This window comes from Hylobates moloch, unplaced genomic scaffold (genome assembly GCF_009828535.3).
Source record: "Hylobates moloch isolate HMO894 unplaced genomic scaffold, HMol_V3 SCAFFOLD_6, whole genome shotgun sequence".
NCBI lineage: Eukaryota > Metazoa > Chordata > Mammalia > Primates > Hylobatidae > Hylobates > Hylobates moloch.
This window is the reverse complement of record NW_026652281.1, coordinates 145,810,368-145,825,575: the sequence shown is the minus strand read 5'-3', so window position 1 is coordinate 145,825,575 and position 15,208 is coordinate 145,810,368. Positions and strand designations below refer to the sequence as shown.

The 15,208-nt window shown below is 49.6% G+C and overlaps 2 protein-coding genes across 3 annotated transcripts in view; both read left to right on the top strand.

Moving 5' to 3' along the window:
- PANK3 (pantothenate kinase 3) overlaps positions 1-15,208 on the top strand; it is a 211,112-nt gene that overhangs the window by 68,375 nt on the left and 127,529 nt on the right. The window lies entirely within an intron of this gene.
- The window catches only part of SLIT3 (slit guidance ligand 3), a 652,947-nt gene that overhangs the window by 620,415 nt on the left and 17,324 nt on the right, over positions 1-15,208 (top strand). Inside the window, exons 29-32 of one of the 2 annotated variants that reach the window (XM_032158593.2) lie at positions 1,440-1,533; positions 7,187-7,324; positions 8,377-8,617; positions 10,206-10,336. In XM_032158593.2, coding sequence (XP_032014484.1) covers positions 1,440-1,533; positions 7,187-7,324; positions 8,377-8,617; positions 10,206-10,336 — 604 coding nt within the window. The remainder of the gene's footprint in view (positions 1-1,439; positions 1,534-7,186; positions 7,325-8,376; positions 8,618-10,205; positions 10,337-15,208) is intronic. The other variant, XM_032158594.2, reaches the window with a different exon arrangement.

The following is a 15,208-nucleotide window of genomic DNA, read 5'->3' as shown; positions in this document are numbered from 1 at the left end:
CCAGGACATGGTTGGGGTCACCCTGTCCCCACCACAGCAAAGAACAGACTTAGGGGCTATCTGTTATTCATTACCCTGCAGCCAGCCCTCTAGACCTACCTGCCTATACCCTGGGAGCAGGAGCTAGGGCAGCCTTCCCTGCCCTGCTCCCACCCCACTCCTGGAGAGAACGTTCATGGTTAGACCTTTCCCTCTCTTAGATCACTCTCCATCTGGCTTGACCAAGTGGAATTTGAGGAAACCCAAAACTCGGATCTTGAAAACCGGTGCTGCTTGGGAGCTGCTGTCCTGCCTTACCGCCCTCCCCCACATTCCTAAAACACATTTTCAGGTGGTGTAAGCTTTTCAGGGCTTATCTGCAAGGGCCATCCCTGGGTATTTATGACCTGTTAGGTATTTTGTAGCACTGCAGACTTCAAAGGCAATGTGTCTAGAGACTAGAACTTCAAATTCCTTTCATACTTCCCTGAAAAATCCAAGGGGCTTACTTATCTATAACAGGTGAACTGGGCTGCTAAGCCTTGTCTGTGTCTCTGAAGCCTCCTCTGACCTCCTGGGGGAGGTTATGGGTCCCCCTTGTGCTTCCACAAAGTTTGCCCTTCTGGTCACACCTAGAAGTCTGTGTTGTAATTGCCTGCTTATTTGTAGATCTTCCCAAATAGGCTGTGGCTAGGACAGGACCCGGTCACTGTTGTGTCCCCAGCGCCTGGCACAGTGCCTGCCACACAGGAGGTGCTCAGTAAATAAGTGTGGAATGAAAAAACAAGTGAATAAGCATGGCCCAAAGCCAGGGCCAGACATCCTGTGCTCTCAGCTGCACCTGCCCCTGCCCCTGAAAGATCAAGTAAAACAGCCCAATGGTGATGCTAGGACAGTGTCCAGGAGGACACCTGGAATCTTCCCACGGTCACTGCCAAAGAAACCAAGGCAGAGGTGCAGGAGGATACACAAGGAGTGAGAACGCTGGCCAGGCGCGGTGGCTCACGCTTGTAATCCCAGCACTTTGGGAGGCCGAGGCGGGCGGATCACGAGGTCAGGAGATCGAGACCACGGTGAAACCCCGTCTCTACTAAAAATACAAAAAAATTAGCCGGGCGTGGTGGCGGGCGCCTGTAGTCCCAGCTACTCGGAGAGGCTGAGGCAGGAGAATGGCGTGAACCCAGGAGGCGGAGCTTGCAGTGAGCCGAGATCGCGCCACTGCACTCCAGCCTGGGCGACAGAGCAAGACTCCGTCTGAAAACAAAAAAACAAAAAAACAAAACAAACAAACAAACAAAAAAAGGAGTGAGAACGCAGGACTCCTGATGTCCATGCCCACCTGACCAGGGGTTGGATGAGTCTGATCTTCTGGCCAGGATATCCCCCCCAATACTCTGATCTTCTGGCCAGGGTATCCCTACCCTGCCTGAGGCCTGAGCTATCTCCCCCATCTGTGCCAGGTGAGCTATGCGACGACGTGATCAACCACTGTGTGCCTGAGCTGAACCTCTGTCAGCATGAGGCCAAGTGCATCCCTCTGGACAAAGGATTCAGGTAAGACCTGGCTTCGTGCCCCCAGCACAGAGTCCATAAAAACTCTGCCTCTAACAATCTAGGTTTTAGGCAGTCTCTGGTCTCTCTCCATGCTCGCCCTCTCTCTCTCTCTCTCTCTCTCTCTCGTGTGCTTCTCTGTATCTCTGATTCAGCCATGATCTGATTATCTCAGTCTGTTTCCCTATGCATGCCTCTGTCTCTCTGTGGGTGTCTCTAAGTCTCTGTATATAGACAGGTAGGTAGGGAGAAAGAAAGAGACAGAGAGAGAGAAAAATCCACTCTTTCTCTTCCCTGCCCCTTCTTCCTTGCCTCTGCTTTCCCACCAACCTCCCAGTGCTCTCAGCATATCCCTCCTTTCCAGAGCTAAAGAAGTAGAGCAATTCCACTGGGGAAGCAGAGTCTAAAGGGTATTTGGTCACCTTCTCCATGTGCAGCCTTTGCAGTACGCTGCCCCTCCAGTCTACAGCAAGTTTTTCAGCTTATGCACCTGTTGCAGGGGAAGGGGGCAGGAGCACTGTGGTCCAGCAGCATGGCCATTGGCGGAGCTGTCTCCATGGTGAGCAGCAGAGCCAATAGGAGCCAGGGGAGCACATGAGCGGCCCTAAGGGTGGATAGAGAGGCTGCCTCAGGTCAGAAAGCCATCCAGCTCTTGAGGCTGAGGATCCAATGGCACTCCTGGGGAATCCCTCCCAGGCCCTGTACTCATCTCTTCCTTTCACCTTCCTTCATGAAAACTTTTGCCACTGCCTCTTCTAGAGAAGATTGTGAGACTCTTGAGACTGGGGGTTTTCTGACATCAAGAGGGAGATCCCAGAACTCTGTGGCCAAAAACATTCTTCCCGACCCCAGTGCTGCCTTCTACACACAGCTGCCTCCTCCTTCTCCCAGCAATCTCTGTCCAACACCAGAGGGAAGCCACTAGCACCAAGGAGTCAGGGTTTTGGGAAACAGGCAGTCCAGGGCAACTGGAGAGACCCCAGGATGTATCCTTGGCAGACCCCATAAATGACCTTACGGAGCCTCCCCTAGGGAGGCTGCACATGGGGAAGGTGACCAAATACCCTTTAGACTCTGCTTCCCCGGTGGAATTGCTCTACTTCTTTAGCTCTGGAAAGGAGGAATATGCTGAGAGCACTGGGAAGTTGGTGGGAAAGCAGAGGCAAGCCCTGGGCCCAGAGCTCCATGCCTCTGCTGATGAGTCTTTACGGAGAATGCCCACCAATGGCATCTCCAGCCTCTGGGGGGCAGAAGCTCATGCTCCAGGTCTCGATGAGTCCAGGAGCTGTCGTCACCCAGAGTCTGTCCTGTTCTCAGTCACAGGGCAGAGAGTTCTCAGACTCTGGGGGTGTTTGTGACTATGATTCTAAATAGCAAAACTTAGGACTTCAGGGAACCCCAAGATCTCAGAAAGCCCAATCACAGAATCTTAGAAATTTAGAATTATAGAATCTCTGAAACTTGAACTTGTAAGCTCTTAGAATCTTAGAATCTAGGAAACAGGAGTTCTAGTTGTTGCTCCAGCCAGCCCACCCATCAGTCCACAGATCTTGATTGTGTGGAGTGTAGTGCGGATTGGAAGATGGTTTTGATTCGTCTCCTCAAGACCCTTGCCATGGACCTAGGGGAAGAAGAATTGACACTGAGCAAATATTTAGAAAAGAATGAAGTTCTAGGCCACACGATTCTGGCTCTGTTGCTGCGGTTCTGAGGAAGGAAAAGGCTGCTGGAGGAGAGAAGCAGCCCCACCCCTTTAAGAGTAGAATGTGGGTGACCCTTGAGGGTGGGTGGAATTTGGATGGGTTGAGAGAAGGACGGCCCCAATGGGGGAAGAAGAAGTGAGTAAGTAAGGGTGACAGGCAGACGTGAGCATGTCTTTTCTCGTGTCTTCCTTCTCTATTTTCACATCACAAGCCTAGAGCTCATCACCAGGGGAAATGCCAAGAGGCTCTGGTTTTGCTCAATGAGACCAAATGAAGCTTCAGCCCTTCCATGTGTCTACCCCATTCCTATCTACCTCATCTGCCCCATGCCCCCTCAGATATGCCAGGTGGGACTTTTAGGCAGTCGAGTTACCTGAGTACAAGGGTGAGAGATACCTCACAGGACCTCCCCGCCTACTTCCACCCCCTAAGATTTGACTTCAGTTTACTGCTGATCTTTACCAAGTATGGGATACTGTGAGGGGACAGGGAAGAATGAAGGGGCAAGGGGTGGGAAGAGACGTGTAAATGCAAACGTGAACTCAAAACAGAGCAGGCCAGGCAAGCAGAGTGCTCTGGGCATGCCCGGGAAGGGGCAGGGAATGGGGATCTGCCCATGGAGAGGAGATAAATTGCCTCTTGGCAGAGTGGACAGCAAGCTCAGAGGACACAGGCTTACACCAGCACTGGTCAGAAGTGGTCTAGGGGCCACCCTGGCCAACATGGTGAAATCCCGTCTCTACTGAAAATACAAAAATTAGCCAGGTGTGGTGGCACACTCCTGCAATCCCAGCTACTCAGGAGGCTGAGGCAGGAGAATTGCTTGAACCCAGGAGGCGGAGGTTGCAGTGAGCTGATTGCACCACTGCATTCCAGCCTGGGTGACAGAGTGAGGCTCTGTCTCAAAAAAAAAAAAAAAAGACGTGGTCAAAGGTGCAGGTGTGGGGTTGGAGTGCTGGAGAGCTAACACTGCCAGGATTTTATGATCCCCAGAACTTATTCCTAGAAACCTCTATTGTAACCAAAGTCCCTTGAGTTCTAAGACAATATAGGAAAGAACAAAATCAGTCTAGCTTTCATAATCTTGAGATATTGTATTTATATGTTATGTCATTATCTTGAGAAGGTCTACAGGCCAGCTCAATAATGTTAGTTTTTCATTGAAATATGTTTAAATCAAAAATTATTCTTCCAGTGCAACATTTTATCATTTTATCTCCCTCATCTCCCATCACCAAACAGCTCATATCCTATGGCAGCCTATAGGGATATTAGCCAAAGAGATACACAGTCAGGGTGACATTTGCCCAAGTGTGAAGATGTTTATCCTTGGAGTTCTCCTTGTACGTTCCCTCCCTCAATGAGGTCTCAATGAAGGGCAGATACTACCTGTCCATAATACTGAAAATAACAATAGCAAAAAGAAAGATCACAATGACTAGCATGTACTGCTAACTCATTCTTTGTCAGGCAAGGTGTATTATCCAACATCCAACAATCTTAGAACATAGAAACTCATTCACAGTTTATGAGGCTCACTGAGGTGGCATAAGCTACCTCCACGCACACATATAAAGGGGTGGGGCTGTGAATCAGTCTGGGCCTGGCTGATTTCTCAGCTAAATCCAGAGACTCCAGATGTCCTGGAACCAAGGACAGCATGCGGTTACTCCCCCTTGTGCAGAATCAATAGACCCAACACATATTAAAATGCATAAAATTTAACTAGAAGAAAGATAAAGGCAAGCATTTGAGAACAATAGGGAATGCAGGTTATAGCACCAGCTGCCTCTCTTTAGTTGATGGAGAAGTATTATATAGGTCCTTGCTACCAGAGGTTCTTGAACCAGCAGCATCAGCATCACATGGGCATTTGTTAGAAATGCTAGTTCCTAGGCCCCACCCAGACTCCCTGAATCAGAAGACACCTTTTAACAAGATCCCTGGGTGTTTCATATGCTCATTAAAGTTTGAGACTTGCTGGTATTGAGAGTATTGTAGCATTTTAAAAGAAGAAGAAGGTCAACATATCTGCCTCCCAACCTCCACTGCTTAGTCTGAGGGTGAGAATAGCTTCCCTAATTCCTAATAAAGATCTCACCAGTAGCCTTGAAGTCCAGGCTTAAAATATTGGATTTTATCCTGTAAGTATTGGCCAGCTATCATTGCCTTGGAGAAAGTCAAATAGCTTAAGTTGCTCTGCAACTACTTTTTAGAATTCAAGAGACACGCAGATGCCTACCTGGGCCAAGTTTAACACAGTAGCAGAAGTATACATGGTGCTATATTGAGCACATGCCCCTCAAAGGCATTCTCAATGTGTTTCCTTAAAAGACTGGTTGAACATGTAAGTTTGTACTTCTAGTGCAGCAATAGGTTATGTATTCCAAATCTGCCAATCAAGTAAAGGTGACTTGGTCAGATCTTAGCAGATTTCAATTTTTGAGCATAGGCCAGTAAGTCCTCAGTTTCAGGAACTTGTTCCAGTCAAGGACACATCACCCCCTCCAAGTCTTACCTAGCTATGAGTCTACAGCCTGCATCATGCTCTTCCAACCACAACGATGCCAGTGGGGTTGCCACTTGTGGATTCCACCCCACTTCTATCCATTCCTAAAGAGGAGAGGGAGGAGAGGTATGAGGGAGGACCATTCCTTTGCCCTGATTCTTCCATGGGGCTGCTTATAAGACAATCTAAGAGTTCAGAGAGCTTGCTTCCCCGCCACCCTCACCTCCCTGCCTTTGTCACCTCCTTCTGCCCATGCCGCCTCCTCCTCTGACTTGGATAGGCCGTGGCTATTATTTTTACTCTGCCCACTAGAATTCAGCTGTTGGGCCCAGAAAGGTACACAGGCTTTGCAGAAGGCAGAAGCGCCAGTAAGCATTTGCTTATATGTGCCTGTGGGTGCACCTAAGCCTCTGTGACTCAGCCCCTCGATGCCTTCAAGTGTGTTTCTATGCTTGGATTTTGGTTGAATGTTGCCCCAGACAGAGGAGCCCAGAGATGCATGTTTCTGGCCCACACTCAAGGAGGCCAGGTTTTAGCCGGGGCAGCTTCCTCTGGCCAGGTTTTAAACCTTGTCTAGAAGGGGTGATAATGAAATTGCTGACGCACCACCCTTTTAGGAAGGGCCAGATTGGTGTGCAGGGCCTGGGGTGGTGCAGGTGTTCCCATCCTCTTGCCCAGGTAATATGAGCCACTTATTAAGGCAGAAGAGATTTGTGCCTTTCTCATACTGGTCTGAATCTCAGAGTGCAAATAGTATCGTATTCCTCTTCATTCATCTTCTACATGTCATGTTGAATATTTACTTAATGTTTAGTGCACTACACAAAGTATATCATATCATTTTTAAAGCAACCATAAGAGGTGGAGTTATTTATCAATTGCGTTTAAAGATGAAGAAACTGAAACACAGAGAGGTAATGAGTGACTGATCCACTTAGAACAGTTTCTGACACGCAAGTGTAAACTAAGTATTAATCACTCGATGGGGGTGTGGGGGTCCTCAGGGAAGTGCCTGCAGTGCTCTCTGCCCTCTGGTTTCTTCCTTAAGATGGAGTATGGTAGACCCTCCCTTACAGGGTCCTGAGAGGCCTCAATGAGAACTCATTGAAAGGGGCATAGCACAGTGCCTGACCCAAAGGAAGGACCAAACTGAATGAAATGTCAGTTTCATGTAGGAAGTGGCAGATCCAAGCCAAAAACTGGATGAGTCCAACCCTGTGTTCCTCACCCTGGCTCTGGAATACAAGACTCGCCCCACCATGAATGGAACAAAGGCCATGGGCCACCAGGGAAACCTGCTGTAGAGCCAGGCTTTGCAGATCCCAAAGGAACTTGGGTAGATAGAAGAGATGGGGAGAGGCCCCCTGCTGAGGGGGGCTGGAGAGTGACTGCCTGGAAGCTGGCCTTGCCTTGAGGAATGGCCTTGCCTCTGCCTATGTTCCAGGTGCGAGTGTGTCCCTGGCTACAGTGGGAAGCTCTGTGAGACAGACAATGATGACTGTGTGGCCCACAAGTGCCGCCACGGGGCCCAGTGCGTGGACACAATCAATGGCTACACATGCACCTGCCCCCAGGGCTTCAGGTAAGGCAGGAGGGCACCTCACGAAGGAGACAGCCTGGGCCAGGTGGCAGGGGCTGGGGCTGACTGGCTAAGGTGGCCAGGATGGAGACTCAGGCCCAGGTGGCTGTAGCCCTGGCTCTGAGTGACGCCTTTATTCCCCTGACACCTTTGCAGTCCTTACATGTCCCCATGAGGGAAATAGAGCAGATATTGGTGATCCCACATTGTAGATGGGAGAAGAGCTACTTGTGGCAACTCCACGTGAAAGCTGGGCTTAGGTTCAGCTCACATAATGTCATGCTTGGGTAGGAGTCCATCTAATGGAAGATGCCACCATCTTGAAGCCCAGCTTGCAAGGTGGAGGTAGCCACATGGCCACACTGGCCAGAATCTTCTTTCTAGGATGAAGAACAAACATGATGGTTCCTCAGTGGTAACCTCTATTCTACTTCTGTTGCTATGAATTTGGCTACTCTAGATGCTTTATATAAATGGACACATACAGCATTTGTCCTTTGTCAGGCTTATTTCACTTAGTATATAATGTTCTCAAGATTCAGCCATGCTGTTGGGTATGTCAGAATTCCCTTTGTTTTTACTGCTGAACAATGTTCCATTGGATGGATGTGCCACATTTTGTTTATCCATTTATCTTTCCATGGGTAGGAATGTGCTCTTTTAAGAAATCACCCCCAGGCGATTCTAATGACACTGAAATTTAGGGACCTCTACTCTAGTCCAACTCCATGATTTTATTTCTTGGAGCCGGAGTCTTGCTCTGTTCCGCAGCCTGAACTCACACTCCTGTGCTCAAGCGATCCTCCCCTGTAACTGGGACTACAGGCTCATGCCACCATGGCTACCCCCAACTCTCTTAAAAATAGGAAATATGGGACTTAAAGAAGGAAAAGGTCTTGCCCCAGTTAGTGGCAGGGCTGGAACTAGGCCCTAGAACTAGTATCATTTCCCATCTCACTCTACCTCTCTGCTCGAGGTTCTTTGGCCTGAGTAATTGTGATTGTCTCCTCTTGGCCATTCTCCCATCTCCCTCCCCATTCTCTCCCGCCTTCCAGTGGACCCTTCTGCGAGCACCCCCCACCCATGGTCCTGCTGCAGACCAGCCCGTGCGACCAGTACGAGTGCCAGAACGGGGCCCAGTGCATCGTGGTGCAGCAGGAGCCCACCTGCCGCTGCCCACCAGGCTTCGCCGGCCCCAGATGCGAGAAGCTCATCACCGTCAACTTCGTGGGCAAGGACTCCTACGTGGAACTGGCCTCCGCCAAGGTCCGACCCCAGGCCAACATCTCCCTGCAGGTGTGTCCTGCCCTGCCCTGCCCTTGGAAGGACCTCAACATGCCCACAAGCTCTGATTGTTCAGAAAATTGCTGGAATGCCCCATCTTAGCAGTAAAGCACCATCAGGGACAACACTCAGCTTGAGGACACCTGGACCAACTCATCCAGAGAGTTCTATAGATAACTCCTGACCAGTTCCCGCTGCAAACTGGAGCCCCCACTTCCAGCCTCATTCACTCATTCCTCCAGAAAATATGCATTCAACTATTGTACACCAGACACTGTGCTGTGGAATTGGGATTCAGTTCAAGACAGACAAAACCCCTTGTCTGAGGTCCATCCACTAATCCAAGAATCTCATTCCGGGTGGCTGGCTGTGAGTGCAACTTCTGAAACCAGCAACTTTCAGCCTTGGCAATACTTTAGAATCACCTCGAGAACTTTTTAAATTATCTTTGGCCAGGTGTGGTGGCTCAGGCCTGTAATCCCAACGCTTAGGGAGGCTGAGGCAGGTGGATCACTTGAGGTCAGGAGTTCGAGACCAACCTGGCCAACATGGTGAAACCCAGTCTCTACTAAAAATACAAAAATTAGCAGGGTGTGGTGGTGCATGCCTGTAATCCCAGCTATTGGGAGGCTGAGGCATGAGAATCACTTGAATCTGGGAGGCAGAGGCTGCAGTAAGCCGAGGTCATGCCACTGCACTCCAGCCTGGGCAATAGGGCAGGACTCTGTCTCAAAAAGATAAATAAATAAAAAATAAAATTATCTTTGCCTGGGCCCCACCCACAAGAGATTCATGTGTAGCTGGTCTGGGGTAAAGTCTAGACACTGGAATTTTTTTTTTAATTCCCCAGATGACTCTTAGCATAGTGCCTGGTTCCTAGCAAACACTGAATTAATTACCATTGTTAGCATTTTCTTTATAACTCTTATTAGCCAGGTGCAGTGGCTCACACCTGTAATCCCAGCACTTTGGGAGGCCAAGGGGGGTGAATCACTTTAGGTCGGGAGTTCAAGACCAGCCTGGTCAACATGGTGAAATCCCGTCTCTACTATAAATACAAAAATTAGCAGGGTGTGGTGGTACATACCCATAGTCCCAGCTACTCAGGAGGCTGAGGCACCAGAAACGCTTGAACCCAGGAAGCGGAGGCTGCGGTGAGCCAAGACTGTGCCACTGCACTCCAGCCTGGGCCAAGATTCCGCCTCGAAAAAAAAAAAAACAAAAAAACTTATTATTCTACTTTATACAGAGAAACCAAAGAAGGGCCTGAACTTGGGCGGGATCATGTTATGCACCAGAGGGAGAGGGCAGATTAGAGTTCGGGCCTCCTGACATACATTAATATATGAACATAGTGGTGCACAGTAGGCACTCAATAAAAATGTGTTGAACTGGTTTGCTCAGTCAGCACTTGCTGAGGTATAAGTCTAGGCCTTACCTTCTGGGGATTTACTGACTAGATGAAGGAGGAAAGATGGACGTGAATTTAGACGCAGCACAGATTCAGAAGCTGCTGCCTGGAAGAGGGCTCTGTGAAATGGGCAGGGAAGGTTCAGTCTCAGGTAAGCCCTTACTAACACGCCCCAGCTGCTTTTTCTAGGTGGCCACTGACAAGGACAATGGCATCCTTCTCTACAAAGGAGACAATGACCCCCTGGCACTGGAGCTGTACCAGGGCCACGTGCGGCTGGTCTATGACAGCCTGAGTTCCCCCCCAACCACAGTGTACAGGTAAGGGCCTCTCTCCCTCCTGACCCATTGTGTGTTCCTCCGCATCCTTCTGCCTCTGGGCCTGCAACTCAGAAGGGGGATTCAGGAGAAATCGGGTGTCCCTTCTCCCCGCCCCTACCATGCACATGCATGCACACACACACTTCCTCCTCGCCGCTGAGTGGTGAGTGGGAAGGAGAAAGGCGTGTCAGAGGAAGAGGCAGAGGAAGGCAGGCCCGCAGAGGGGAGGTGACACCTCATCACCATAAGATAAACAGGCAGCTGGCTACTGTGCGGGAGTGCGCACTGCAGTGGGGACGAGGCTGCTTAATGAGGTGCCCTTTTCAAAATGTCATCTTAATCTTTCATTAGTTTAAGAAAGACAACAGGGCAAAATTAGCATGCAACTCAAGGGGAAGAAACTCAAGGGCACGGAGAGAGCAGGGCCACCCCTTAGGAGACTTTCAAACCGTCCTGAAGGGCAGCTTTTCCTAAACTTCAGCCTCTCCAACAGCCACCCTGGCTTGTGTGTGATGGGTGTGGCAGCTGGACTTTCACTTCAGATGCTGCTTTACAGCAACTTTCAAGTGCTCTTTTTTTTTTTTTTTTTTTTTTTTTTGAGATGGAGTCTTGTTCTCTTGCCCAGGCTGGAGTGCAATAGAGCAATCTCAGCTCACTGCAACCTCTGTCTCCCAGATTCAAGCAATTCTCCTGCCTTAGCCTCCCTAGTAACTAGGATTAATTACAGGTTCATGCCACCATGCCTAGCTAATTTTTGTGTTTTTAGTAAAGATGGGATTTCACCATGTTGGCCAGGCTGCTCTTGAACTCCTGACCTCAGGTGATCCACCCGCCTCGGCCTCCCAAAGTGCTGGGATTACAGGTGTGAGCCACTGCACCCAGCCAACCGCTCACTTTTTGCATATAGCTGTTCCTTAAGGAATGATCATCTGGGGAATCACAGATACGCTAGTTGGATATGTTAGATTTTTTTCCGCTTCTCAGTAAAATAAATACTAAATATTAAAATAAAAATTTAGTTACAAAGATGTTTATAATAGTTATAAAAATGACTACTAAAAGTTAAAAATGTCTGTGTTACACCTAAAAGCATGTCAAACTACCAGTAGAAGGAGAGCCAAACCTTAGGGAAGCCACAGTACAAAACAGAGGCCACACTGTCCCCTCAGAGGCAAGAGCATATTTCATAGGGATTGGTGAAGAGCTGCAACTTTCAGACTTTTTTTTCCCCCTGCTAACTAAATCTTTTCTTCCATTAAAATCTTCTATTGAACTTAAGAATCGTAAATACTTAGAAGCAAAACCACTCTGCAGGGTTGAAGCAAAGATCCCCCCTCCACACACGCTGTTGTCAAGGCCCCTGATAAGTCATCCAACAAACCCAATTTGAAAGCCATTGGTTAAAACCAGTGGTTCTCAAAGTGTGGTCCCCAAGGCAGCAGCACCAGCATCACCTGCAGATATGATAGAAATGCACATTTTCAGACTCTACCCCAGAACTACTGAATCCAAAACCCTAGGGGTTGGCCCCAACACACCTGTGCTTCAGAGAGCCTTCCAGGTGATTCTAATGCACAAGTCTAGGAAACGCCAGTTTCCACAGAAAAACTTCCTGCAGAAAGAGCAGTCTGAGTTGGGCCTTGAAGAAAGGGAAGAACTTGTAAGAGCAGAGAGAACAAGTGGGCAAGCCATGCTGGGAGGACAGCAAAGACAGACGAGGGGCAAGGAAAAGGGTGTTGACCAGAGCAGGAGGCTACCGGTGGAAGGTGCGTAAAGATCAGGCAGGTTAGGACAGTTGGGCACAGTGGACACCAGAAGAAAGAGCTCACCCTGGTGGTCTCCCTAGAGCCTGGGCCGCCTAACATCTGTGTCCCTAGAGCCACAGGTCCTGGCTAAGTGGAGAGGACAGAGAGCCAAGAAGGCACGGCCAGGACAGCCTGTGAAGCATTTGCTATCACATAAATCCAGATGTGAACAAGTGATTCAGCCTCTTTGTGCCTCAGTTTTCCCCCCTCCCCCTTCCCATGTAATGTGAGCAATAGCAGGATGTACCTCTTAGGGGAGTCACTGAGGGTTGAAATAACACTGGAGGTAGTACTTGGCAAATTAAGCCTTTACACAGACACATCAAGGACAGAAGGTGAAAGCCAGGCTTCCAGAAGCAGCTGAGCCCTGCCCTGAGCTGGGGGCCTTCCCAAGCAGAGCCCAGCCTTTGCCCTCTGCTGACGTTAGCTGTCAGGGCTGGTGATTTGGTAGAGGGCTGGTGGTGGTAAGACTGTCGCAGCACTGTTTTGAGTTATGAAATGGAAAGTCAGAGAATTGCTATCCAGAAGCTGCTATCAGGGAGCCCTGAGTTTGAGCAGGTAGGTGGCCCTGGAGAGACACCAGGCTCTGTCTTAGCCATGGGGAAACCAAGCTAAGGATGCCCTGGCACTCCTGGCCTAGATCTTCATGCTGAGCCTGTAACAGATCTTTAGTACCCTTCATTCAGTTTACAATCCTCAGGGGCCCAAGGCTCTAGCAATTCCATATTAAAATGGTTTTGCTTCCAAACACTTTTCCCTGAGGCAGCCCTGTTTCTGTTCCCATTAGTACACTCTCACTTATTCCACATCTACCAGGCCCCATGTTTGGGCCAGACCCTGGGCTAGGTGCAGGGGCCACAGAGCTAAACAAACACAGTCCAGGGAGGAAGACACACATATCAACAAGCAGTGGTTCCACAGCAGAATCAAATCATTTTCACTGGAGACACTGGTGTCATGCTACAGGAACACCAATGATGAAGCAAAGTTTTTTTGTTTTTTGGGTTTTCTTGGAGACAGTGTCTCACTGTGTCATCCAGGTTGGAGTGCAGTGGCATGATCACAGCTCCCTGCAACCTCCACCTCCCAGCCTCAAGTGATCCTCCTACCTCAGCCTCCTGAGTAGCTGGGACTGCAAGTGTGCATCACAACGTCTAATTTTTGTTTTTTTCTGGAAGAGACAGGGTTTCGTCACGTTGCTCAGGCTGGTCTTGAACTCCTGGGCTGAAGCAGTCTACCCACCTTGGCCTCGCATAGTGCTGGGATTACAGGTGTGAGCCACTGTGCCCACCAGGAGCAAATATTTTTGCTTGGAGGACCTTGGAGGAGGAGGTGGTGTTTGAGCTGAGACATGACCTGTGCCTCAGAATCATTTTCTCAGACTGAGCAGCGAGGAAGCCCTGGGGAGGAGGAGGCCCCATCAACCTGCATGGAAGCCACGTGGGAGGGCTGGGGTTAATGGAGGGCACAGGCTGAGCTGACCAGCAGCTGAGGGGGCCAGGAGGCCAGTTTAGCCACAAAAAATGAGATCTCCTCCTCAGCATCAGTACAATAACCTCTAGCCACCCAGGAAGGCCACCTTGGCCTCAGGGCCAGAGCCAGGGAGCCCAACCAAAGCTATTCTAACTGGGGGAGTTAGCAGCCACCAGCTTTTGGCTAAGGCCCATTGACCAGCTTCAGAGTGAGGATGGCAGCCTGGGTTCCCAGCAGGGACCTGCAGGTTAGATTCCATGGTCTCCATTCTGCCCATGCCTGATGGTGTTCATCTGCACAGCCATAATCACAAATGGTGACGAGGGCACATGAAGATTCTATTCCAGGCCCCAGGGCAAATACACAGAAAAGCCCACCTGAGCCCCTCCTTGCCCCAGAATGGGGACAGACTTCACTGTTCCTTGGCACTGAGACTTGTGAGAAGGCCAGACTCACATGCCAGCAAGGCCAAATGGCCACATAGGTAACAGACGTGGGGAAAATGGGCTGGAGTCCTCATAGGGAATGGTGAGGGCTACAGTAGCCTAGAGGGTGGAGCCCCATCCAAAGGAGTGGCTGACCTCAGCTCCAGCAGACACTGCCATGCGGGAACACAGATTATCAAGAGAAGCGGGACCACTGGGGTTTTTATGTGAGATATCTAAGTTTTTGAATGTTGGCCATTTTAAAACACCGCGTGGGTGTGCTCTTTGAATGCAACGCAGTGCATGCTCTATGAGTCTTGATTTCTACAATCCTATCCACTGCCAAGGTCTTTGTCTCATTGGATCCTCACTCCTGTTTTAGGGATGAGAAGCCTCATGTTAGAAGCCCAGTAAGTGGCAGAGCTAGGATTTAAATCCGGGTCAGGTTTCCACCCAAACCAGCTCTCCCACCATGCTGGCTCCGGGACATGAAGGACAGAGCAGAGAGAGTGTGGGCTGTGCTACAGGAGTAGGGGGTTGCTGCAGTGGGGCCTGAGGTCTCCGCTTGCCGCCTACCCGAAATCCCAGGAACTTTTTGTTACTGTGAGGCTCTGTCGCCACCTAGTGGTCACGACTCAGCATTCAGGTTAGAGCAACCAGCACCTAGAGGAATTAACAAACCCTTCCTCCCTCAAGTCCCTTAAGACTTGAGGCTGAGCACCTAAAGTCTCTGAACCTCAAGTCGTTTATTTGAAAAATGGAGGAAAAAGTGTGCCTCCTTCCTGGGGGTTGTTAGGGTTAAATAAGAGAATGCAAGTTAACTGCTTAGCATAGGGTAGCAAAATGCCTGGCCTCTACTAAGGGATTAACACGTATCCACCATTATTATTAAAAGCAAAAGAAAGCCGGGCATGGTGGCTCACGCCTGTAACCCCAGCATTCTTGGAAGCCAAGGCAGGAGTTTGAAAGTATCCTGGGCAACATATTGAGACTCTATCTATGCAAAAAATAAAACATTACCCAAGCATAGTAGTGCACACGTGTGATCCTAGCTACTTGAGAGGCTGAGGCAGGAGGATCACTTGAACCCTGGAGGTCAAGGCTGCAGTGAGCTGTGATTGCACCACTGCACTGCAGCCTCGGTGAGAGAGCAAGACCAGATCTCAAAA